The following is a 27,193-nucleotide window of genomic DNA, read 5'->3' as shown; positions in this document are numbered from 1 at the left end:
AAATGGAAATAAAGAGGGGACACATATATCACTTATCTGAAAATCATCTAATCTCTTTGGGAATGATGTCAGCTTGAGCCTCAGTTTTCCCATCTGCGAAACACTGAAATAACAATATGGACCCTAAGAGGCGGTGGGAGTGAGGGTGCTTGGAGAGATCTGTAACTCTCTACAGAGGCAAAGCAGAAACCCCAGAACCTTCTCTGAAACAGCTTCTGGTCTCTCAGCGAGCCAGCCTGGGCAGGGGCGAGCGGACCCAAGGCCGGGAGAGGGCGGGGCGAGGAGGCAGGCTTTGTTCTCGGGCGGGGCGAGGAGGTAGGCTTTGTTCTCGCCCCGCCCCCGCCCCTCCCTAGATATCGCGAGAGGGCGGGTCCGCTTGGCTTCGGCGTCGGCGTCGCTCCCGCGCTGTGGCCTTAGGCCGGCTTCTCTCCCCGGTCGCGGTTGAGTGTCGGTGGCGAGGGGCGCGCGGGGGGCCGCCGGGCGCGCGGCGTCGGCCCTGGCGTCGGGGTCGTTGTGTCGTGACAACGACTCCGGCAGTCGTCTCCGCGACAGCAGGTGCGGCCGCTTCAGCCCCAGGCGGGCTCCGCGGCTGCCTGGCGAGTCTGTGCTCGCGCCCAGCCTTTTCCTTCCTGGACCCGGCGCCCAGCAGCGACGCTGAGCCGACCGCCAGAGCGGCGGGCAATGGCGGCCTCGACGGCCTCGCATCGGCCCATCAAGGGGATCCTGAAGAACAAGAGTTCTACGACTTCCTCTGTGGTGTCCTCGGCCGAACAGCCCGGCCGGAGTGTCGACGAAGAGCTGAGGTGAGAGCCGGGAGCGACGGCCGCGGGTGGGCCTGGGAAGCCCCTCCCCGCCCGGGCGGCCTCGCCTTCCCACCGCCGCCGTTACCGGCCCCGGCCCCGGCCCCGGCCCCGAGCGCTGCCCGGCGCCCGGGGCGGCTCTGTGGATGCGGCTCCGGCACCGCTCGGGTCTCCGTTCTCCGGCCAGGCTGCCGGCTAGAGCGAGTTTCAAGAAGGCAGGAGCTGTGACGTTTATCGTTTTCTTTTTCTTTTTCTTTTTAAAAAGTATTTGCGCAGATGTAATATTTTTACAACAAACATCTGATCTTTGAACTTTGGGGAATTAGGAATATTAAAGAATCAAACCGAAGTTTCAGAGCTTCACTTGTTAAGCTTTTATTCCTTAACTTCCGATATCTGAGGTATCTAAAATTCTTTAATATCCTTCAAGTCTCTTCTTGTTGTGGGAACCCTTAAAAAATCTAGTCTCGAACCAGTAAGAGACTTCTCCATAGAAGAGACCCTTTTCCCCCTTTTTCTGACTGAGCTTCTCCAGTCATTCCTTTTTAGGTGAACCTCATGCCACACAGTCTTTTAGATCCTGGTTTGTCGTTGTCTCCCCACTAAGAGAAACAAAAATTTTCCGAGTCTTTGGCCTCTACTTAATGGAAATACCCTTACTGCTAATTATTTTTGAATCTGCAGCAAGAATTTGGAGTGCTTTCTAGTCTTTGTTCCTCCGGGAAGGCTCGGAACGGTTCAGAGAGTAGCAACTTAAAATGACCCAGTGATGTTTTAGTCTTACATACTTCATAGAGACACATGTAAGAAGAGGTTGTTACCCAATAGCATTGTGCGTACTAGTAAATAATTGGAAACAACCCGAGGTCTGTTAATAACGACTGGTGAAATATTAATTATGGTACATTCGTATAATGAAACAACATGCCAGCCTTTTAAAAAGACTGAGATAGATGTTTTTGCATATAGAGGCAGATATCCAAGGTGCCATGCTCAATGAAAAAATAAAGTAGTGCAGTACAATAGAGTGTGAAATATACCACTGGATTAAAAGTGCTGGGGGACTTGAGTGTTGTCATTAGGAGAGCTAAAAGTATAAAGACTCTACATTCTGGAGAGAAATAATTGCAATCTAAAAAAGTCATAAAGCTAAAATGAGGATGTTTGTAAAAATTTAGAATATTGCAACTAGAGCAAGCCTGTTTAAGTATCAACCTAGGTCTATACAATGAGCTACTACTACTAAATTTACCGCCACATAGATTTGTGGAAGTTTGTGTTACCTTGAAGAAAACACTAAGTAGGATGACTGCAAAGAATCGTGGCCTTTGGATGCTTGACTTATCTTCTCTACCAGGAAATTTTCAAACCTCTTATTTTGGGTAAGCTGCTTCAAATGAGAATTGGTGGGGAATTGGTTGTAGGTTAATGAGTTCAGAAAACAAATCTCACCGGAACACAGCTATAGCAGGAAGACCAAGATAGTTTACAAAACAAATCAAACTGTAGAAGGTCTTATGCCTTTTCAGGTATGCAACAGCAAGAGTATGGTTCTCACTGGCAACCTTAATTTGAGCTTCTTTTTGTTTGGTTACCAAGTAGCTTATTGTTTTTCTCTATCTTTCTCTGCTTCCTTATCTTCTCCTTATTCCCAACTTTGATCTCCCGTAATTTCCTGTAGCTTTACTCAGTGGGTTAGCCTCTCTCAGTCATTGGCTGGGGTTTACTTCCAGGTCTTTCTGCCTTGAAAACCACTATCCTAGCCTGCTAGCAGGACAGATCCACTTAGAAGGGACCGTTTACAAGGTTCCAAGGTAGATGATTTTGATTGACTTGTCTAGTTAGAGAGTTAGACAACACTTAAGTCATCAAAGCTCTAATTCGTTGAGGTTCATGTTGTTTGGTTTCAAGCAGTAAAAGAGGATGGGCTTTTTCTCGATCAGTGTTATATGACTACAGTCAGATAGCAAAGAAAATTCTATTGGTAATACAGTGCACATTATTTTGTCACAGCTTATGTAAACAGTATTATTATGAGAGCCTCTTTGAACAGAAATGATTTAAAAAAGTTGAACGCTTTTCGTAATGTGTTGATTTTAATTTGATTGCAACCAGTATTCCCCCTTTCCTATAAAGAAGACTGAAAATAAATAGCTCTTTTAGTTACAGCACACTGAAAATTCAGAAACTAGTAAGTGTAGTGTAATGGTTTATCTTTAAACGTTGGGCCAGAGTGTAAGGCAAAAGAATCTCAGATTAATGTGAAAATGATCAGGGATCTAAGTCCATTCTTGTTGTTCTCAGTAGTTCTGTTCTATATAATCACCATAGACACTGAATTAGTGAATACTGAACCATTGCTCCAGGGGGAAATACCGAGTTAGGTTCCTGCAAGTTTCCTTCTTGTGCTTAGAGCACTAGCCAGCACTTTAGCACTGCACTTGGGAGCCATTTAAAACAATACATTCAACAAAAAAGCAAAAGACGTGGCACTAAATGGACTGCAAGAGAGACACTTGTTTACAACGTGAACTCTAAAACAAGAAGATGAAGTATCACCTTGTTTAACAGCTGGGAAGATGTGCATGGAGCGACTCAAATTTTCCCCTGTTATGTGCATTTCTGTGAGAGATGGGGAAAACGCCTCAGGTATTGATTTTGGAGTTACAAATAATTTTATCAAGTAGGCATATTTGCAAATTCAGAATCTGCAGGTAACTCTACCTTTTATTGGTGCCTTTATCAAGTAAAATGCAGTCATAGTTTCCTTTTTCTGCACACACTACTGCTTTGTCCTCACTTCATTAGTTGTGAGGATATTATTTAACATTTTATTTAACATTAAGACATGTCACTAAGGGATTTTTTTCCCCCTAAGACCAGAAGTTGAGTTGTCTTATTTCAGTGGTCTCTAAACTTTTTTATTATGTTATGTTTATTATTAATATTTATATATTTTTAGTAGGAAGAAAATCAAATATGCTTCAATTATGTTTGTTTATAATGTATCTCACATATTACTATCATTAGGTAATATTTCATGGCCCATTATACATTTAAAGTGAGATTCATATAATGCCATATTTCAAATAGTCCTGGAATTTTTTTCATATAGTTTTTGTCAAACTTTTTTTGATGTCTCAGTGCTATTATTTTCTTATTCTCTTTATGGAACTCTTATCTTCAATGAATGGTTTCTTCAGTTACCACTTGTCAGATACCATTTTTTGAGTGTTAATTCAACTGGGTAGAATCTGTAAATCCACGTAATCAGTCATGGATAAAACTCAGTCTGGGGCGTCTGGGTGGCTCAATGGGTTAAGCGTCCAACTTCAGCTCAGGTCATGATCTCACAGTTTGTGGGTTCGAGTCCTGCATCGGGCTCTGTGCTGACAGCTCAGAGCCTGGAGCCTGCTTCAGATTCTGTGCCTCCCTCTCCCTCTGCCCCTCCCCCACTCATGCTGTGTTTCTCTTTGTCTCAATAATAATAAATGTTAAAAAAATTTTTTTAAGGGGTGCCTGGGTGGCTCAGTCAGTTAAGCCTCTGACTTTGGCTCAGGTCACCATCTCACAGTTCATGGGTTCGAGCCCTGTGTCGGGCGGGCTCTGTGCTGACAAGTAGCTCAGAGCCTGGAGCTTGCTTCCGATTCTGTGTCTCCCTCTCTCTCTGGCCTCCCTTGCTCACGCTGTCTCTCTCTCAGAAATAAATAAAAAATTTAAAAAAATTAAAAAAAAAAACCCCTCAGTTGTATCCCATTGTTCAACTAGTTAGAACACCACTGTCATCTATGATATTGGAATTCCCATTCTATCGGGCTACCTCTTGAATATAGTGTACAACTTGTGAAGGTCTAACATACAGATCTGGTGAGTAGCTAGGTGCATTTCATCAAAAATAAGAAATCATGTATTCTAAGATGTACCATGCTTTTATGTACCACCAAGAAAGAAAAAAATAATTGTCAGTCATGAGATGCCATCCATTTTTAGATACACTGTTTTCAGAGATGAAAATGAGAAACATTCATTTTGAATTGGTGAAAATATGAAAGAAAATGTTACTAAGGGGTGGGGGGATGCCTGGGTCGCTCCGTCGGTTAAGCATCCGACTTAAGCTCAGGTCATGATCTCACAGTCTGTGAGTTCCAGCCCTGCGTCAGGCTCTGTGTTGACAGCTCAGAGCCTGGAGCCTGCTTAGGATTGTATCCCCTCTCTCTCTGCCCCTCCCCCACTTGCGGTCTGTCTGTCTCTCTCTCTCTCAAAAATAAGTAAACATTAAAAAAATTTAAAAATGTTACTAAAGCCTATTTTATGAGAAATGTTACAGGTTAGTGATTCGTCTGGGGCTAGATTGCCTGGGTTTGGATTCTACTAGTTACTAGCTCTTTGACTTCCAGTGAGTTATTAATTGTATCCATGCCTAGTTTAATTATTACATGAATTAATAAATGTAAAGTTTTTAACTCAGTACCTCACCCCCTAATGTTAATCTTCAAGTAGAAATAAATATAGAAATCTAATTTTTCCCACATCTCCCTAGGTTGTTTTGCATATATTCTTTGAAGTCACTATGTTCCATTCAAATTCTGTGGTACTCTTAGGTGATGGAGGCAAATTCTGCTTCAAAACATTGTGCTTGAATTAATTTCCTTGAATATGATTTTAGATAAGCATGGTTCAGTTTCATCTTTTTCTGCCTGTAAAGGGACAGGGACTACAGTCAAAGCCTCGCTGAGCAGTTTTCCAAAAGTGACTTCTTGATTACCAATTGTTTTTATTAACTCTTACTTAATTGTTCAGTAATTGTGTCAAGCTTCAAAGTCTTGTACTTTGTCGACCTATGTAAGTTGCATCTTTATTTATAGAAAGAACCACTTCTTGCAATGTGCCATTCAAAGTGTAACACCTTGAAGCAAAATCCTGCTTCCCGCTGGAAGCCTGGCTAAAACTTATCAAGGAGCAAGTCAGGAGCAACAAGAAGTTCGAGTAGGTTTTGAGGTGGCATCATCTGAGCTCTCAAAGTGAAAGTGAGAAGGGGTGACTTTTTCTGGACCAGATTTAGGCTGCAGGAAAACCAGTCTCTCAAGCGGGAGGGGAAAATGAAACCAGCAGGTGCTGTCGTGCTCCTAGCAGACCTGCGGTGTAAGTGGTGGTGCCCCTCTTGTTTCTAGGGGGAGAGAATGGACTGTAGAAGGTCATTCAGACATTTTGGAATTAAACTCAACTTCTGCTTTTTGGATTCTGTTACTCCAAAACTAATGTTAATTCTGCCAAAACTTGAGACATGGTAATTTCCATATTTAGTGTCCTCTGCTGAGAGTTTCTTCTATGTCACTACCTTCTACCTAAGAATTCTGGTGTGCTCTGTAATATTGTTTTATGCCCTTATTTAGATTGATGCTCTTGCAAGTTATTGTTATCTTCTTTGGAGTTGGTTAGTTCTAAGAATTTCTTTTGCTCTTAGTATTAATGTTGAGGAAGTAGAGTAAAGCTTTGACTATATACAACTTTAGTTCTGTTTATAGTGGAGAGTAAACGGCAAAAGAAGACTTTAGGTTATATATAATGTGGTTTATATCTTATATATATTTCTTTGGTTTATGTATACATAACATGGTTTAAATCTTTAAATTTGAGTTCTCTAATAATTCATCATTGTAAATCTATGTAGATGTGAAGAAGTTACTCATATCTAAAGAACTTAGTCAACCTTAGAAGGTTTCCAGTAGAAAGGCAAAGTATGTAAGCATAATTCATAAAAGGAAAGTAAGGGGCCCCTGTGCGGATCAGTCAGTTACATGTCTGACTCTTGATTTTGTCTCCGATCATGATCTCATGATTCGTGAGATCAGGCTCTGTGGGCACAGCACAGAGCCTACTTGGGATTTTCTCTCTCTCACGCGCGCGCGTTCTCACGCTCTCTCTCTCTCTCTCTCTCTCTCTCTCTCTGTGTCTTCCCCTACCCCTTTGCGCATGCACACTCTCAAATAAATAAACTTTTTAAAAAAAGAAAAGTAAGGGGCTGACAGCTCAGAGCCTGGAGCTTTCTTCAGATTCTGTATCTCCCTCCCTCTCTGACCCTCCCCTGCTCACACTGTCTCTTTCTGTCTCTCAGAAATAAAAAAATAAAAAACCCCCAACATTACATAACTTAAAAAAAAAAAAGTAAAATTACAAGAATTTCCCATATTTATAAGGTAATGAACAAAGAAGCAAAACAGCTTTTATTTATTATGATTTTTTTTAATTTTTAGAGAGAGCGCTCATTTGTGGGGGAGAGGGAAAGAGAGAGAGAAAATCTTAAAGTCTTTTAAAAAAATTTTTTTTTATGTTTTATTTCTGAGAGAGAGAGAGAGAGCATGAACAGGAGAGGGTCAGAGAGAGAGGGAGACACAGAATCCAAAACAGGCTCCAGGCTCTGAGCTGTCAGCACAGAGCCCGACACGGGGCTTGAACCCACAAACCCTGTGATCATGACCTGAGCCAAAGTTGGGTGCCTAACCGACTGAGTCACCCAGGTGCCCCAAGAGAGAGAAAATCTTAAGCAGGTTCCACTGAATGTGGAGCCTGATGAGGGGCTCAGTCCCTCAACCCTGGGATCATGACCTGAGCCGGAATCAAGAGTTGGATGCTCAACTGACTGAGCCCCCCTTTTAAATACTGATTTATACCTACTCAGGTGGAGAAAACACATACACAAATACCCAATTGTGGCAAAGTTTGGTGATTATTGGGGACATTACATATTGTTCTCTCTATTAAAACTTTATGACAGGGACCTCTGGGTGGCTCAGTCAGTTAAGTGTCTGACTTTGGCTCAGCTCATGATCTTGCAGTTCATGGGTTCAAGCCCCGAGTAGGACTCTGTGCTGACAGCTCCGAGCCTGGAGCCTGCTTTGGATTCTGTCTCCCTCTCTCTGCTGCTTTCCTGCTTGCGCTCTGTCTCTCTCTCAAAAATGAATAAACATTTAAATAAATAAAAGATAAAACTTTTGACAACATGGAGTGAACTATAAAGCTCTGGATAAATTTTAACGTAGATGCACCTATGCTACCAAATTATCTTAAAAATGTCATTGAATAGAATGTGCACAAATAAGATCTTCTCTGCTTTATTCTAAATAGGAAAATCTTGGATTCAATATAAATATCTAATATTAGGTGAATAGTTTATTATTGAGTCTTATGCATTTATTAAAAAAGACTAGAGGGAAGCCTGACTGGCTCAGTTGGTGGAGCATGTGACTCTTGATCTCCTGCTTTTAAGTTCAAGCCCCAAGTTAAATGTAGAGATTACTTAATAATAAAATCTTGGGCACCTGGGTGGCTCAGTCAGTTGAGCGTCTGACTTTGGCTCAGGTCATGATCTCACAGTTCGTGAGTTCGAACCTCACATAGGGTTCTGTGTTGAGAGCTCAGACCCTGCTTCAGATTCTGTCTCTCTCTCTCTGCCCCTTCTCCCCCTTAAATAAACAAACATTTTAAAAAATAAAATAAAATCTTTAAAAAATATAAGTGGCTTGTTATAAAATATATATAGTAATAGCTTTCATATCAGTATATTTATTTTTATATAGTGTATTTATTTTATATGTGTATATAGGCTGTGTATGTGTTTTTATATATACTGAAAGCTTATATATTATTTCCTATAATAACAGAGTATACAGAAATCAAAATTGGTAATGGGTTCAGGTGCTGGGATTATGATTACTAAATTTTATTCTTAATTTTAAGGAAACAGTTCTTAAAAAATTTTTTTAATGTTTACTTTTGAAAGAGAGAGAGAGAGCATGAGTAGGGGGGCCGGAGGGGGGACAGAGAGAGAGGGAGACACGGAATCTGAATCAGGCTCCAAGCTCTGAGCTGTCAGCACAGAGCCCAATACCGGGCTGGAACTCACAGACCATGAGATCATGACCTGAGCCGAAGTCAGACACTTAACCAACTGAACCACCCCGGTGCTCCAAGGAAACACTATTTCTGCTTGTATCCTACAGTTCTTTTTTTCATATTCTCTCACCAAATAGATGTATGTGGTGTTCGGTTTCCCACCAATTAGAAGAACCTTTTAAATTCCAAAGGTCTATCATTCTCCTATCCTAAGCAGTCATGATGATAAATTAGTCATTTTAATTCAATATTGTTGACATCATTTAGGAAATAACTTCTTTTCTTTGAAGTTAGGAAGTACCTAACAAGGTCATTAATATGTGTTTATATTTAAGTATTTTGTGACATAATACACATATTCTTATATAATTTTAAAGCTTAAGAAATTATAAAATTATAAATTATATTTGTTATAAAATTATATATCTTACAGAACACCCCTGTAACCACCATCCTGTTTAAGAAAAAAAAAAGTTTCTCTTACCTCAGAAATGTCCCCTGCATTTTCCAGTCACACTCTTTCCTCCCCTTGCTCCCAACATAACCGCTTTCCTGTCTTTTATGAGGATACATCCTTACACACTTTAGTTTTGCCAGCTTTTGAACTTTATATACGAATGTGTTCATTTTCTTTCATAGTATCTTTAATAGGAAGTGCTAATAGGACTATTAATACAGGTTTTATGAAACTCTTACCTGTGCTTTTGTTTCTGATACTTCACTCCAGATGTCATTTCAAAGACATTTGTTTCCCAGGAGGGAACACTAGTTATGGTATCATAAGTCTCCCTTTGTTAAATTGAATTGCTTCCTTCACAGACTTAAATTCTCTTAAAGCTTGTGTATGTATATTTCTTTCATGATTCTTCTAATCAGAGCTTCTTTATCATGTCTGTTAAATCTTTAGAAATGTATCTCTTCATTATTAATTTCCTTATATAGAATATGACCATGAGTGGACCTAGTCATTTGCTTTCTAAATTCACAGAAATTTATAGGTAAGAAATGTTCAGCAAAGTGTCTGAAACTGTAGACTTAGATACAAAACAGATTGCTTTTTAGAAAAGTTCATTCTGTAGCAGATCTTAAATATTTCAAAATCATTTAAATGTTGAATCTTACGGGGCAAGATGGAAGACATTCAGTTCAAAAGCAATTAAAAAAAATTTTTTTTAATGTTTATTTTTGAGAGAGACAGAGTGTGAGCAAGGGAGGGGCAGAGAGAGGGAGACACAGAACCCGAAGCAGGCTCCAGGCTCTGAGCTAGCTGTCAGCACAGAGCCTGACGCGGGCCCCGAACCCACGAACCGTGAGATCATGACCTGAGCTGAAGTTGGCGCTTAACCAAATCTTTTTAGAGGGCCCTTTTTAACCCATTGGCTATAGTGCTAAGTGAGATATGATTTCAGGATTTTTAACCCAAAGCTTTAGATTTTAAAATCATAAAAACTCCTATGTTTGTATGGCGCCTTTATAATTTTGTTTTCACACACATTATTTCAGTTGATTATCTCAATCCTGTATTGTAAGAAAGACTTACTAAAACTCCCCTTTTATTATAATTTACATGTAGAATAAATATAGCCCAAAGGAGGGTGTTTGTGGGACTTGCCTTTAGTCCTAGAACTAGTGAAAGTAACTAACTGGAACTTGAACCTTAAACATCTGTCTCCCAGTTAAACTGTTATGTATTACTCAATAGATAGCAACTAGACCTCTAAAGAAATCAATACAATGCAGGATCTATGTTTCCAGTTTAGTCCAATCAAGTTTTTTTTTTTTTTTTTTAAGAGTAGTGAGATTTAAATTTGACTTAGTTCAAAGTTCAGGTGCATTCCATCCTGAATTTTCTCTCTTTTTTTTTAATGTTTATTTTTGAGAGAGAGAGAGAGAGAGAGAGAGAGCATGAGCGGGGAAAGGGCAGAGGGAAAGAGAGGGAGACACAAAACCTGAAGCAGGCTCTAGACTCTGAGCTGTCAGCACAGAGCCTGATGCGGGGCTTGAACTCACAAGACATTGAGTTGTGAAGGCGCCCCTCCATCCTGAATTTTAAAAAGAAAAAAAAGCAACTCTTCAAAGAAGAAATCTTGTTTCTGTGCTTCAGTTAATGGACCCATATGTCTTAATTTTTAGCTTCTTAACAAGTTGTAAGATTTCCTCTGTTTCGCGGGGCGCCTGGATGGCTCAGTCTTCTAAGCATCTGACTTCGGCTCAGGTCATGATCTCATGGTTGGTGGGTTTGAGCCCCACATCGGGCTCTGTGCTGACAGCTAGCTCAGAGCCTGGAGCCTGCTTCCGATTCTGTGTCTCCCTCTCTCTCTGACCCTCCCGTGCTCACACTACCTCTCTCTCTCTCTCTCTCTCAGAAATAAATAAAACATTAAAAACAATTTTTAAAAAAGAAAAGATTTCACTTGTTTCAGGGCACCTGGGTGGCTCAGTTGGTTAAGCATCCAACTCTTGATTTGGGCTCAGGTCATGATCTCACAGTTCATGAGTTCAAGCCCTACATAGGGTTCTGTGCCGACAGTGTGGAGGCTGCTTGGGATTCTTTCTCTCTTTACCTCTTAAAAAAAAAAAAAAAAAAAAAAGATTTCACCTGTTTCGTGGTAAGGAGACATTAGGTAATTTCTGACTGCTTTTTGGGGAAAAATGGGAATCTCAGTCACTTGAGTATGTCTGGGCCAACCTTTGCCTCTTGAAAACATACGGTAAGTAACTTGAAGTTGTAGTCAAAAGTACTTAGTCTGTGGTGGAATATTCAGCCTTAAAAAGGAAGGAAATTTTGATACATGCCACAACATAGGTAAACCTGGAAGACATTAAGTGAAATAAGCCAGTCACAAAGGAACAAATACTGTATGAGTCTGCTTACGTGAGGTACCTAGAGTAGTTAAATTCGTAGAGACAGAAAATGGAATTGGGGTTGCCTGAGCCTGGGATACGGGAGAATAGGGAGTTCGTGTTCACTGGATAGTTCTGGAGATTGGATGGTGGTGGTTTCACAACTGTGTGAATGTACTTAATACCACAGACTACTGTACATTTAAAAATGGTTAAAATAGTGAATTTTATGTTATGCATATTTTATCATAATAAAATAGGAAGAAGAAAAAAGTTCTTATTTAGTCTGAAATAGGGATGCAGTGGGTGCTTTGGAGGAGAAAGCAAAAGAACATAAAAGTCAGGCTTCACCTACCATGAATAGGCACATAAAATTTTGAGTGACTCAAGGCATGGAGAAGGGAATGTGATGGTAGAAGTTCAAATGTAATTTTTCAAGAGCATTTCAGAATCTGAGTGTTGGTAGATATAGGAAAATTTAAAATACAGTAAACCCTCACCAGTGTGGACCAATGCAGAAAAGATTTGAATCTGTGTAAAATCTACATTGATTTTTATAATAGTTTTATTTTCAATATATAACCAAGGCACAAACTGTATATGTAACAAAATATTTTTGGGTGGCAGAGGTCTTTGATATCTCTTTTAATGAGTAGATCAGAATTTATAATCACATTGGCTAATTATTTAGCACCTTAAAAGTTGTGTAAATATTTTTTAATGTATATTAATGAATGTGTATAAAACACTTATTTTTATTTCTCTTAGGTAGATTTATCTCAGGTGCTCTGAATATACCATTTCTTAGCAAACTCTTACTTTTCTAGATTAAAGAAAAACTGAACTGCAATTTTATTTGCAACCTAAATATTAATGGTATTTAAATTAATAAAGTATTCTCTGTAGTTTTATGTTCTAATTCCTTTGATTGTTTTGAAATCTGAAAAACTTAGGCCAAGGAGATTTTCGGTGTGTTTTGTTTTTATTTATTTTATTTGCGTGTGTGTGTGCATTCCAGGCTTCTTTATGTAAGAAAGTAGTGAGTGATGTGGGGATTAAAAACAAGAGCATCCTTGGACTTTACCTTACCTCCAACCAATTTCCCCCAAACTCCCTGTCCCCACAACCCTTTGTGTTCCCAAATCCTTTCTTAGTGAATGAAGCACTTAATCCCAAAGTCCTGGTTTGAACAAATCCCTGGTTTTCTTTCCCTAGCTCTTCCCCTTCCTCTGGCCCCCATTCCTGGGGAGGGCTGGCACCTCACTTTGAATGCGTGGGAGAGTCCAGAGTGGAGACAGACGGAAAGGCTTCAACCTCTTAAGGAACTGAGGAGTACAGTGAAGTGAGGGCCACCCCATAGCTTGGGGTACCAGAATGGGGCCCTGGTGCCAGAGGAAAGGATACTGGTGCCCTTGAGAAAGGGACGCAGCAGCCTCAGAATCCTCAGTAACTGCGAACAGTTACTGCTTGATTGTTTGCCTTCCGCTGAGGATTGCAGAACCACACTCCTGCCACAATCCTTCTCAAACCTGAGCTGCTGGGCAGTGTAGCTGACCTGTTGCAGGCTACGTTTGGGGCACTGCAGGAGCATGGCCTCCAGGTTGCCTCTCACTCAGTTCTCCACACTTGTTTGCTTTCTCTTTTGGGCGTGCCTCAGGATCTCTGCTTTGCTTGGCTCCTGTAGATTTTTGTTAGCTTCCTCTACCCGCTTCTGCTGCAGTCGCCGTAGCTTACACATGTTCTTGAAACTGAGCTTCAGAGCCTCAAAACAGCAGGTGGTCATTTGGCTGAACACCTTTTCAAAGAGAACCTCCAGGGTGAGCCCCACATTGGCCTGAGCATATTCTGGGGTGATCCCCTTCTGCTTCAGGAGCTTGGCAAATTGTTCCAGGTGTGCAGAGCTTTGATGTCCTGGGATTCCTTGGGGTTTTTGCTCCTGCTCCACAGCCGCAGGTCAGGCACTGCAGGGCTTGAGGCAGGCCCTCTCAGAGTTGCTCTCCAGCTTGGCTCCCTACTCACCCTCCAGCTGAGAGGTCTCCAGGCTGGCTGCCTTGAGGCACTAGCCCCACTCCAACCTGAGGCCCACAGTGGGCCATCCCCCCACAGAATTCATACAGCATGGGGGCACGAGGAAGTCCCCCACACCTCAGGCCTGGCCCAAACCCCTGCCCTATTCCTCACCCACTGGGAGGGCTTTGGAAGCTCAGCCAGGTCTGAGGGTCAATCCAGCTGGGCTCTGGCCTTCCCTGCCCATCACCTCCACTGCCCGTGGGGCAAAAAGGCCAGAGCGGAAACCAGGTGCCCCACCATGGGGAACAGAGGTACCCCAAGCTCAGAGCCTGGAAATATCTTGTTTTTTATTGAACAGTTACCAGTAAAGAGTAGATAAAAAAATCCTCAACTGCTGAGATCATGCAGTGTGTAAATTTCAGTTTTTTTGCTGTTCCATATAGGTTAGATGAAGACTAAGCATGTCATGATGTAATAGTGTCTTGAATGCCTGGTGAAGATTCTGAATATGTGGGCACTAAGTATTCTATAAAATATTTACTGACAATTATTGTAATTACTTAGGCTTTTACCGTGAGTCTGTTTCTATTCCAAGAAAGTGTTTGTAAAAATAGAAGCTAGCAGTTAAATAAAAGTTGAAATATGGGATTTGGATGTTTGTGAACTTTAGATGTGCACATTTTTTATCTTTTAGTTCACTGAGGAAATTTGTTTTTCTTTTTAATTTTAGTAAAAAATCCCAGAAGTGGGATGAAATGAACATCCTGGCGACATACCATCCAGCAGACAAAGACTATGGTTTAATGAAAATAGATGAACCTAGCACTCCTTACCATAGGTAATGTTTTCCAGACATCATTCCTTTTTTACTTGTTTCCATTTTGCATTCGATATGAGCTTCTGGATAACAGCTGATTTAAGTTTCTGTATGATTTTATATTTGCTACTGGAACACTAATCAATAACTCAACTGCTTATGGGGCACCTGGGTGGCTTAGTTGGTTAAGGGTCCGACTTCCACTTAGGTCATGATCTCGCAGTTCGTGGGTTCGAGCCCCGCGTCGGGCTTTGTGCTGACTGCCAGCTCGGAGCCTGGAGCCTGTTTCAGAGTCTGTATCTCCCTCTCTCTCTGACCCTCCCCTGCTCATGCTGTCTCTTTCTCTCCTAGAAATAAATAAAATATTAAAAAAATAATAATAACTGCTTATTTTTGTACAATAGTAATAAGTAATATGTAACTCAAATTTGGGGGAACCCATTTTGTACATCATAATTGGTGGTAAATGTTTGTTGTAACTCAGTGGTCCCTAGTAAAAACAGGAATAAACATGAAGATTGTGACAAAGGTAGAAAGAGGTAATGAAATAGGTACAGGTACTGAAACTCAGTACTAATAAAGCTTGAGGGAAGAAGTAGACATTTATGAAAAGTTTATGCCCTTATTTTTCTAATTGCAAGTATATAATTTAAAACATATCTTAAAGCTTTTATTGTACCAGAAGCAAAAATCAGGGCTTTCTTCCTTTTCAATAATGGTAATAGATAGATATCCTTTATTATCTGTGTTGGTTAGAAATAACTATCTTAAAGGAATTAAAATTATTATTTTAGACTGTTTATACTTAAAATATAATAAATCTGAATAGGTACTGCTTTCCCCCCTCCCCCTCTTTACCTTACCCATATCCTTCCTCTGGAAGTTGTCAAAGTTATTTGGTCCTTAAGTAATTGAGGCCACACACACACACACACACACACACACACACACGTGCAGATACATGTGCTTAGTTTTGATCGACTTAGTGCTCAGTTTTACCAATTTCTTTCATGGCCCATTTTTAAAAGAGTTTTATTTAATAGAAGAAGATGCTTTTATTAGACCATGTTATACTCCTGAAGAATTTCACACTGTTGGGGTGCCTGGATGGCTCAGTTGGTTAAGCATCCAACTCTTGATTTCAGGTCATGATCTCATGGTTTGTGAATTCGAGCCCCATGTTGGGCTCAGTGCTGCTGGTGTATAGCCTTCTTGAGATTCTTTCTCTGTCCACCCCTCCCCTGTTCTCTCTCTATCTCAAAATAACTAAACTTGTAAAAAAAAAAAAAAAAAAAGTAAAATCTTAAAAAAAAACTCACCGTATACAAAAGTTATTATTGTTTTTATATATATGGACATGTTTATATATATATACACACACACAAACACATAATTCATAATATAAGTTTTATAGCATAACCTAGAGTTGTCTGTAGAAGTTCTGCAAATTGATAGATTATTTTATCCTACTTGATTTAATTATATCCAATAATGTAAATGAGTTTATTTCAACTTCTGTGGAGAAAAAAGCATCATCTAAACTATTGCACTTACTTAACTTGTCTCCTCAACCAAGAAGGGTATAAATCATTTTTTAAATATAGATGACTTCTGCTTTTATACACCTTTCAGTGGCTTGAGAATTACGATGCCCATGTTTGCAATTAAGTGGGGAGAAGATCTTTTATTAATAAGAGTTAGACTGGGAAAGCTAAATATAAATAGCTTTTTAACTTCCTGAATTAGGTCTTCTAGGATCTAATTATGGTAGTTTACCTAACCTTATGTCTGCATAGATCATTTGTTTCTGTCTTCAGGTTGATGTACAAATACATATTCTGAAACCAAGCACTGGTTTTGTTTTTGTTTTCCTACATATTTGTTTCCTCCCACTGGATGGAATAATTGAAGTACTTTTAATTTTTACAAATGATTCGAGTTCTTAATATTTATTTTCATGGCTGCAGTAGAACATTTGGAGGATTTTCTTGATTGGTGCTGAATTTCTAAATGTTTGCATGGAATAGAAACAAAATTAAGCCTTAAAGATGACAACAGAGCTATACATATGTTGATATAACTAAAGCAATAGAATTATGGTTCTCTACCTTGTTTTTCTGCTTGAAAAATTACAGTTCAGGTATTAATTATAATGTGCTGTCATTCTAGTATGGTAGGTGATGATGAAGATGCGTTGAGTGATTCAGAAACCACTGAAGCCTTGACCCCAGATATCTTAGCTAAGAAGTAAGTACTGATGACTGTGAAGCATTTTTACTTGTTTTTAATTGTGCAGAGTTAAATATATTCCACTTGTCCAAGTGTAAATAAAAAGCACGTGCTAAATTTATCTGGATTTTTCATAGCAATTTGTATAGTCTCGTTTCTAGATTAATATCAAAGTACGCCAGTAGCAGAAAGATTAGAGTACTAGAGCCTTGTACGCAGACTCCTTGTGTCAATACCCTATTCCTTTTTTTTTTTTTTAATATCCTATATTTTAAAGATCGAAGTAAAACGGAGTATCTGGTTGGCTCAGAGACAAGGGACTCTTGATCTTGGGGTCATGAGTTTGAGCTCCACATTGGGTCTACATCTAGAGATATCTTAAAAATAAATAAACTTTAAAAAACATTGGAGTAAGAAAAGCAAAAATAAGTGGGTTCATAAACAAAAAGCTCTATTCCTTTGCTGTTCATTGATTTCTGTCACCCACCACTGTTCTTGTTGCTTACTGGTTTCTATACTCATTCCCACTTTTTTTTTCTTTTCCTCATCAGGTTATAACTAGCATATTAATGATCTTTAAATGTTTTTATGAGACTCAGAAGTTGAATGAGACATTTAATAAAAGAATATCACAGTGTTGATTTCTTTGTAAATGATTGTTGTGTAGATTAGCTGCTGCTGAAGGCTCAGAGCCAAAGTATCGGGTTCATGAACAAGAAAGCAGTGAAGATGAGGATAGTGACCTCTCACCTGAAGAACAAGGTAGTTGATTTCCTTTACTGCTTTTAGCAGTGTGCTCATAATTTTTGCTAAAATAAATCCATTATTTGGAGGTTGTCAAGTGGTTTTCCTTTTGAGGAAGTAGATGGTGGGGAGATCAGGGAGCAATATTTTTGTAATTCAGACTCGTGTGGGTTTATTGGAAAACAACTCTACCCCCGTCCCCCCAATTTCAAGAATTTGGGAAAATATTACCATCTTTTCAATAATTGTAAGTGTTATTTTCTTTGTACTTTTTTTTTCACTACTTGGTATAGAGTAGATGCTCAGTTAATATTTAGCAAATTAATGCTTTGGAGTCATTGAGTGTTTGGGTCATCTTAAAATGTATAACAGTAAGAGCTAATTTCCCAATTGCCTGTGCTTTTTCTGTTTTGAAACAGCAGTGAAACTTACCAAATGAATCAAGATGGTCAGATGTAGAGTGAAGATCTTTATTAGGTACCATTGAACATTGAACAAAAAGAACAGTAATATCATAGACAAGGAGATAAAGAGCTCTTGGCAATAGGGTAGGAAGAGGCCATACAGTAGATACACAGTTAAGGCATTGTTACCTACTCACGGTTTCTGTTTTTACAAATAACATTGGTTATCTGGAGGTAAGAAGACAAGGAAAACTTCACTTCATTACTTTTTAAACTATGTGAATGTATAGTCTTTTCAAGACTTAAAATTGTTTATATTGTTTGTTGTTAACTGTTATTAAAAAGAAAAGCCAAGCTCATATAGAGAAAAAGATGCAAGTAAAACACATGTACCCTCCCAAAAGGAAAAGAGAGTAGTAGTGTACTTGAAGCCACGGATGTTACCTGTCCTATAAAGGAGTTCTGAACTATACAGCTAAGATTTTGAATATTTTGCTAGTTAATCCTCAGGATCTTTATCATGTGTAGCTCCTAAGATATAATTTGTTATTCCTGTCTGCCAACTTCAGAATATAGCATATTTGACAAAGTATGATGGCCTGAGCCTATTGTTCTACCAAAGAGCCATATACAGATAGCCTAATCTCAAATTGTATTTCGTATCTTCTCTCATCAGTGACTTCCTAATTTTCCAAAAATATAGTCCAAAAGACCCTTGAAAACAGTTTAAAATAAAAGTTTCTAGAGCTGGTTTCCTCATTATTCTCTTGAAAACATGATCTGTTGAGAAAAGGAATTTATTAATAACCTATATTGTCAGTTTTCATTAAGGGATTTTTTTCCCCCCCTCAAATTGTAGTTTCATGGATTAGCCAGCAGGGGGAACAATTTGATTACGATTTCAGAAGTTTAGTTCTTGCTAGTAGAGTTACTGACTCATGTAGGTGTTTATTGCTTTTAAACAAATTACATATCTGAAGGTCCTTGTTTATTGGTAGAAACGCTTAGAAAAAATTATCTTGTAACCAGTAGTATAACAATTACTGGCTGTGGAGTCAGACAAATCTAAGGTTGTACTCCAGGTATCACTTTTCTAATTTGTAATTTCTCTGAGCCTCAGTTTCTTCATTTCAAATAAAAATATTTAGAGGTATTGTGAGTATTAAGTAAGATAAAGGATTTAAAGCACTTAACACTGATTCATATTGTAAGTGTTCAGTAAATAATAACTTAATAATTTAAATAATTGGTATGTTTGCATTATATTATAGAATAGTTAAAAAAAAAAAGTATAAAAAAGATACTCACTTGTGAAGTTCACATGGAGAGTTGATTATTGTTAGCGCCGGGCCTCAAATCTTAATGTCTTTGTACACTTTGTAATATATTGTTCTACCATACAAGAATTGTAGATGAAATGGTCATAAATATTCAAAGATTGAGACCAGTTGTATTAGCATCTTTCTGTGAAATGAATAGTTGTGTATTTTAAATTTAAGTAATACTTTTAAGTATTGTAAAATTAGAATATATCTGTAAAAAGCAAAATCAAGTTCAACATCTCTTAGAAATAAATTTAAAAAATTAAATAGAATTAAAACAAATCATTTTTAGACTATAAATATTAAAGTAATTAAAATTATTTAGAATTAAAAGTAAATAATTAAAAATACATAATTTTCTTAGACTATAAATGTTTTTCACAAGAAACACTGTCACATCAACCCCTCGGAATAAGAAACTACAAATTAAAACAGATCAACAAAGATTAGAAAGAATGACAAATTTTTTTTGGCTGTGAATGTGGAGAAATAAATTACTGATATAATGTGGGCATGACAAATGGTTTGGTTTTCTGGAAGGCAGTATGGCAATATATGAGCCACAGGCTTCAAAAGAAAATGACACCCTTTGATCTAGCAGTTCAGTTTTCTGGAGTCTATTCCAATGATTTGTAAACATTTTTTACTAAGTCCTACTCCATATGCCTGTCTGCATAAATTACAAAAGAAAAATTTCACAAAACAGTACTCAGCTTTACTATATTAATGCAATCCAGTTTATTCTGTTTTGTTTCATTTTTGTAAAAATATTGGTTGTGACTCTCTAAAGAGTCCTGATGCATGGTTTGAAGAAAACACTAGTTCATATTGAGAAAATAATAGAGCCAAAGCACAAAAATGTATGCATATTACACTATAAAAACACTGAAAATACAAAGGAGGGGAAATCAGAAATCTTTGACTAAGAATAGAGGATTAAATGGTAACTCAATACTTTATGACCATTTAAAAATTATATAAATCTGCTATGTACACGGCCGAATTTTACTATATCTTCATATACCTTATTGTCTAAAATCTGGATCATGGTGAAATGAAAGAAAGGGTCATACTGTGTTTAATCATATGGTGCGCATAAACTGAACTTGGCTGAGCAAACTGGGACATAACGGTAATCCTAAATCTATAGTAAGTGAAAAAACAGCATATATAAAAATATATGAGTTATTTATTTAAAAAAATCATATTTTTAGAAAATTACTCTAAAGTCATAAAATGTTAATGTAATTTGAGTGAGGAAATCAAGTGATTTTTTTTTTAAGTTGCTAGCATAAATGTATGTTACTTTGTAATGATAAAAAGTGTTACCTTTTTAGTAAATATATCTGGTATTGGAGTCCATCAGAACCATTTTTAAGAATTTATTATTGAGGTATAATTGATGTTACATTAGTTTCAGATATACAACATACTGATTCAACAATTCTATACGTTACTCAGTGCTGATCATGATAAAACATAGTCAGCATCTGTCACCATTTACAATGTTATTATGATATTACTGACTATATTCCTTATGCTGTATCTTACATCTCCATGACTTGCTTTGCTATTGAAGCTTATAAAACCATTTTTTTTAATACTGGTTTTTATATCATGTGAATACTTGAAAGACATCACTAAAAATTTAGTTATGAGGATTTGGTCTTTTTATTAGCCTCTTTTCTAAATTTTACTTCCTTCTACCATATCATGTTCTCAAAGAATAAATCAAATCACAAAAGTGATTTTTAAGTAGGGAAGAAGAAAGATGCCTGGCGAAATCTTGGTAGTTTGAAACAAATTTTTATGGAATACTGAGATGGCTTTTAGTTTCAGAACCTTCCTTCTATCCCAAATAGAGGCTGAGAAGTGATTGATCAGTACTAAGAAAAACTATAAATGCCTACACTTGAAACACAAATAGTGCTAAGGCATCTATAAGTGTAGATGATGATGAAAACTTAGAGGGAGTTAGAGGAGACTGAGAAAGTACTTGAGTAGCCTTATTCTGAGATTTCTCTGTGCTTTTTGGCATTGAAATGGTTTAATGAATACTGTCATAAAACTATTGTAAATGAATTTTAATACTCTTGTTTGACAGAATAAACAGTTGACAGTTTTATGTCACACACACACACACACACACACACACCTTTTTTTAAAATTTAATGGTCTAAGAAATTTTAAAATCTTAGAACTATTTCTTTGTATACCGTTAATGTTTAAATACTGTTAACAAAATATCAGTTATGTTGATTTACTGCTAAATTTTTCTTCCTATTCTGAAGACTGTAAATGAAAGAATAGTCTCGAGTCACTTCACTGTGTCTTACAGTTGCCTTAAAATTACTCTGGGAATGAGGTTATGTTTTTAGCTAGCAGTGTTTTAAGTCACGGCAGTTTCTTAATGGATCATAGGAGTTTTAAAAGGAATTTGTAATTATAAAAATGCAAGACTCAAATTACCCCATAGTTCTTTGACCCAGAATTAACCACTGTGTATTGTTGAGTTATATTTTCTGTGTGTATGCATACACATATGTGCAGGCTTTGTCCCTGACATATAGTATTATATACCTTACTTTTTTTCCCATTCCACTCTTGATATTTTTCTTGGATCTTTAAGTTTTCATCACAAATATAAACTATTAAGGGCTTTTATTCCTATTCTCCTTTTAAGATGTACTTGAACCATCTAAAGCAGAGATTTACAAACTTTTCTGTAAAGGGCCAGATAGTAAATATTTTAGGTTTTGTGGGCTAGATAGTCACTGTTGTATCTACTCAACCCTGCCATTGAGTTCAAAAGCAGCCTTAAGCATTACAAACTAGCAACATTGTATTCCAGTAGTAGTTTATTTACCAGACAGATATGCAGGCTATAGTTTCCTAGTCCTTGAGCTAAAGACTTCCTAAGCCTACTTTTTGAATCTTGTAGAAAAAAAGCGACAGTTTGAAATGAAAAGGAAGCTTCACTACAATGAAGGACTGAATATTAAATTAGCTAGACAATTAATTTCAAAAGACCTGCATGATGATGAGGAAGATGAAGAAATGTCGGAGACAGCAGCTGAAGAAAGCATGAACACAGAACAATCAAATCAAGGTTAGATGTTTCTGAAATTATCACTGATACTCATACGATTCTTTGTGCCTGTACTTTGTTTTGCTTTACACCTAAGTTTGAAAAACCTCAAAAATTTTTTTGAAATTCACTTACTATGCCACACTTTCTGAAATTTCAACTCCTGTTGCTAATTTCAAAATGAAGTTTTTATGCCCGGAGTTGATTTAAGACCATGGGTTATGTATATGGCTGGGGTTTTTTGTTTACTTGGCTTAAGCAATGATGTTTGTCTTCGCATTAAGCTGTGTTTTGTTTTTGATGTTTCAGATTATATTTCATCTGTTGTACCAATCTAAGGTTTAAACTTTTTTTTTTCAAAAAACATGCTTTTAATACAGAAGATTTGTTTTAACAACATCCTTTCAAGTACAAAGTATGTCCTATCTTTCCAATGTTGAATCTTTTGACTGTTGGATTGATAAAATATCTGGCTGATTTTTATTTGTTTTTAAGTCTCGGATAGTTACCCTGGCAACCTACTAGCTCTTGATCCATCATAGTAATCGATTTTATTTTTAATAAACTATTATTCTGGTATTTAATGATGGTGAATCTCCTATACTGCTTGTGCAGGCTTTGTGCCCATTTACCTACTACTCTTTGTATTTAAAAACTGATGCTTTGTACTTGAAAACTGGAGATATAAGTTACTTTATTTGTTGTGCCTCAGATAGTTAAGTCTCAGGAAAATAAATAATTACTACATTACTGTTTTGGTGAGCATATATGAAACATGAATCTATTGGGGCACCTGGGTGGCTCAGTCGGTTAAGCATCTGACTTGGGCTCAGGTCATGATATCACAGTTTGTGGGTTCAAGCCTCACGTTGGGCTCTGTGCTGACAGCCAGCTCAGAGCCTGGATCCTGTCTTGGGATTCTCTGTCTCCCTCTCTCTGATCCTCCCTTGCTCGCTCGCGCGCGCGTGCTCTCTCTCTCTCTCTCTCTCTCTCTCCCAAAAAAGAAAAAAAAATGAATCTATGGTGTAGGACCAGATGATTCTGTATCTCATTTCATGTTCTAAATTACAATATTTTTGTTATTCTGTATTATGCCTTAGCCTTTCATTTTGCTTCATAATATAGCATTTCATTTCCATTTTATTCACCATAGTTTTTTTTTTAGCTTATATTTAGCTGAACAATCTTCATTTTAAGTAATTACTGTTACATATATCTCTCTTCCTTTTTTACATTTTATTACCTATTTTTAGGTGACATACCCTAATCAGTCTTTGTTTCCCATTTACCTATATCTCAGTGATGTATTTTGATGTATTCAAAGTGAATGTCTTTTTGCTTATAACTTAATCAATTTCTGCTCAGACTTCCAATATTAATTCTTTAATGACTCTGACAAAGCACTAGGAATACCCTCATTTGCTGGAAATTTGCACCAGTACCACCGTGCAAATGTTAACAGGACTTTTTTTTAAAGCCATGGCTTTCGACAGTTAACTCTGGCCTTTTGTCTGTCTTTGCTTTTAAGACTTAGATTTCACACGTTTAGTAACATACATACATTTTTTTCATTTAAATACAATAGATGATTAAAATTTGTGTTAGCTCAATGCTGATTTTTCTTAAGTAGAGATGAAGTATTCCTTACACAGGAGTTTATCTTAGCATTATAAAGTCCACAAAGATAGAAAAGACTATGCAATAAGGCATAGGCAAGTAAGTTCCTTATTTGTCCTCTACAATACATTTGTACATTCTTTTGAGCCTTTGGAAAAAAAATCTTAATTGGCTTTTAAAATCTCCAAGTTCTATGGAGCTCACTATTTAAATTTTTTTAAATGTTTATTTATTTATTTTGAGAGAGAACACGTGCACAGGGGAGCGGCAGAGAAAGAGGGGGAGAGAATCCCGTGCAGGCTCTGTGCTGTCATCTCAGAGCCTGATGCGGGACTTAAACTCACCAAATTGCAAGATTATGACCTGAGCAGAAATCAAGAGTTGGACACTTAACTGAGCCGCCCAGGCACCCCTGTTTTATTGGTGTTTTTATACAAAGAAAAGTAGCATGTTTAGACTCTAAGGAAATATTTTCTTGTTTTGAGATCATAAATGCAAATCTTTTTGTAACTTTGGGTATTTGAGTTGCCTTAACTGCCTATCTGTGATTTATTCAACAAAAATGTTTGATCTGAAACCTTTCTGTCCCATCATCAAGTAGACACTCTTGTTCTGCTCTTTAGAATATTTAGGAAATACACAGATTGTTTTATGTCACACTAATTAGGCTATATCAAATATACCTTGTGTTTAGGTTTTTATATTTGTTTATCATCCCTGACAGTGGAAGGGAACTTTAGCTCAAGTAGTGCCAAGGTTGGCAGTACGCAACAAAGTATGTTGACCTTTTTTTTTTTTTTTTTTATCTTTGCAGGATCTACTACAAGTGACCAACTGCAAAACAAATCACAGAGTTCATAGAAAAGATTTGTTCAACACTGTAATTGTCTGTCAGATACAAACCCTGTTACTATAATACACTGCTTCTTGTTCTCAACAATTCATGACTTAAGTACCAAAATGCATACCAATTATTATATATTGCCAAGAATTAAATAACTTTAGAGACTAATTAGACTGAAATGCCTACTTGATACATACATTCTTGTGCCTAGTACTTCACCACAAATACAGCATAATGTCATCAGTCCAAAACTGATGTTTTATAAGAACACTGGTTAATTTGTATAAGATATTATATAGCTTTTTATGCTTTAGATGTTAAATAATATCTCATGGGGGGATCTAATTTATTTTCTTCACTTTTAGATGTGATAGCTCTTATAAAAAAAATTTTTTTTTTTTTTTAATTCAAATCCAGTTGGAACAACCAATTATATAGGCTGGTAAATACTCAGTCTGAAAAGTCTTTTAACATGTGTCTTCAGCTTGATTTGTCTGTTTAATTGAAAAGGATTATAAGAGTAATTGTTGCATTTCTGGCCTATTATCTTTAAAATTCCCCTTGAGTTTCTTTATGTTTACAAGGACAGGATTGAATTTTTTCTCATCAAAACTAGCTTTTTTCACAAATAAATTATCAGGTTAAACTTGCACTAATATCTGCTCTGTTTTTTGTACACTTGATGGGCAGACTTTCAGATCAGTTTTTTAAATATAATTCTAATGTAATCTCAACATTCCCTTTATATACCTATTTTAACCTGCTTTTGTTTCTTACTCCATTCCGCATATACATGCACAGTCCTTTACAAGGTTATAAAGATTGGCATGGAATTAGGAACTCCTTCTCTTACATATTCTCATTTGCTTCTTACAATGAAATTTTTATTTTGAGTATCAATGCCTATTAGCTCTAATACACGGAGAAAATGGAATAGCAGCTGTACTATAGACAGGAAATACAGTTGTTGAACTGTGGAATTTCTGCACCTCTGTGATTTACAGCTTGCTAATTAAATTGCTATAGTTTATTGTTTGACTTGATTAGACCTTAGAAAACGACTAACAGATTTTTTGCATGATGAGAGAATTATGTGTAATTAGTGATATGATGATAGTTTCTGAATGTACAGACAGAAGTAATCCTGAACACTTTTTAATTTAAAATTTTTAATAGTCCCTGCTTTAAGGGAATATGATAATGTATACTATGACAAATGTACTTTATTCTTCTAACACAGTAAGATCTGGATTTTTTTCCTGAACTGAAGTGCAGTTCCCGTGTATCTTAGTTTAGTGATAGTTTTATTTCTAGTCAATTATTTGTCTCTTAATTTTTTGTCAGTACCAAAAGAATTCATTATATGAACAGACTTTTAAAATAGTTTCTGTATATTGTATATATGAAATGGCTTTTATTGAACAGCTTATCTTCCACTGCAAGTTTATGGAAATACCAATATGTCAGATTAAATAAAAAAGTGGGAGAATTCTTTGCTGTTAGAAGAATGTGCTTATTATTTTGACTGGCTTTTTTTTAATGGGCTCCAATCAGAATTTTTTTTTTTTTTTTTAATTTTAGGGAGAGCATGAGTTGGGGAAAGGGGCAGAAGGGTAGAAAAAGAGAGAGAGAATCTTAGGCAGGCTCCATGCTCAGTGTGGAGCTGGACATGGGGCTCTATCTCATGACTGCGAGATCATGACCTGAGCCGAAGTCAAGACTTGGACACTTAGCTGACTAAGCCACCCAAGCGCCCCCAGTCAGAGTGCTTCTAAACTATATAGTACTCTAACAAACTTATTAGCTCATAATACCACAGATTTATAAACAAAATAGTTTTTATCCTTGCTTTCTGAATTTAGAATGCTGAAGTATTCTTAACCAGTTTAAATCCGTTTTGGGGGATTTAAGCTTATACATATATCTGTACATATGTTCATACACAAACACTTCTGGGTTTTCTCATTTTGAGTTCTTAGAAAGTATCCACATATTCTTTATTTGTAGAAATAACATATATGAGGAAAAGGTAAGACCTTTAACGACCGATTTGTTTGCTGTTTTCTACAGACTGTCTTGAGACTTAAATCACAGGCAAACTCTCATTTCTGGTTTCAGGAAGTAGCTAATTATCTCAGAGGAGTAAGGCATGGGAATTGGCATGCTCAGTAGGATTTTAGGTAGTTAAATGTAACTGAAACTGTTTTCTTCATGTCAGGAGTTCCTCATTGACATGGTATTGGGCTATATAAAAAATGAATCCTTATAGTTCAAGTTAGATTTTCCTTTGGAGAAAGTTGTCTGCCAGTGTTTAGTTCTAGTCAAGGTAGATTTTATTTTCAACTTTGTAGTCTGTATCATTTCTGCTTAACTCTTTTGGTGTCGTCTTTTTTATTCATTTTTCAGTCTGACATTCAACAGTGATGCTCTTTAAAATCTGAGACTTATAATGGTATGAAAGATTATTAAAATAAGAATTACTTTAAATTGAATACGGAAGGAAAGTGTGCTTTTCCCTCAGACATTCATTTTATTTACGTTTTCCCCTCCTTTAAGTTAGCACAGTAAACATGTAATAAAC

At 37.1% G+C, this 27,193-nt stretch overlaps 1 protein-coding gene and 1 pseudogene across 2 annotated transcripts; one reads left to right on the top strand and one right to left on the bottom strand.

Annotated features, from left to right (window-relative positions):
• Positions 1-381: 381 nt before the first annotated feature.
• PPP1R2 (protein phosphatase 1 regulatory inhibitor subunit 2) lies at positions 382-26,104 on the top strand. 2 transcript variants are annotated; one of them, XM_039230345.1, is made up of 6 exons: positions 382-803; positions 14,278-14,385; positions 16,534-16,611; positions 17,261-17,358; positions 22,005-22,172; positions 24,583-26,104. In XM_039230345.1, the coding sequence occupies exons 1-6, from the start codon at positions 682-684 to the stop codon at positions 24,627-24,629; spliced, it is 621 nt and encodes a 206-aa protein (XP_039086276.1). In that variant the 5' UTR covers positions 382-681; the 3' UTR covers positions 24,630-26,104. The 2 variants fall into 2 exon arrangements, with proteins under 2 accessions (XP_039086276.1, XP_039086277.1); XM_039230346.1 differs by having other exon boundaries at positions 384-803; positions 17,261-17,355.
• On the bottom strand, positions 12,798-13,847 carry LOC120230643 (annotated as a pseudogene).
• Positions 26,105-27,193: the final 1,089 nt, after the last annotated feature.

Source organism: Hyaena hyaena, unplaced genomic scaffold, assembly GCF_003009895.1.
Source record: "Hyaena hyaena isolate Hyena2069 unplaced genomic scaffold, ASM300989v1 scaffold_45, whole genome shotgun sequence".
NCBI classification, from domain to species: Eukaryota; Metazoa; Chordata; class Mammalia; order Carnivora; family Hyaenidae; genus Hyaena; species Hyaena hyaena.
The sequence above is the reverse complement of the archived record's forward strand: the minus strand, read 5'-3'. Positions and strand labels throughout refer to the sequence as shown.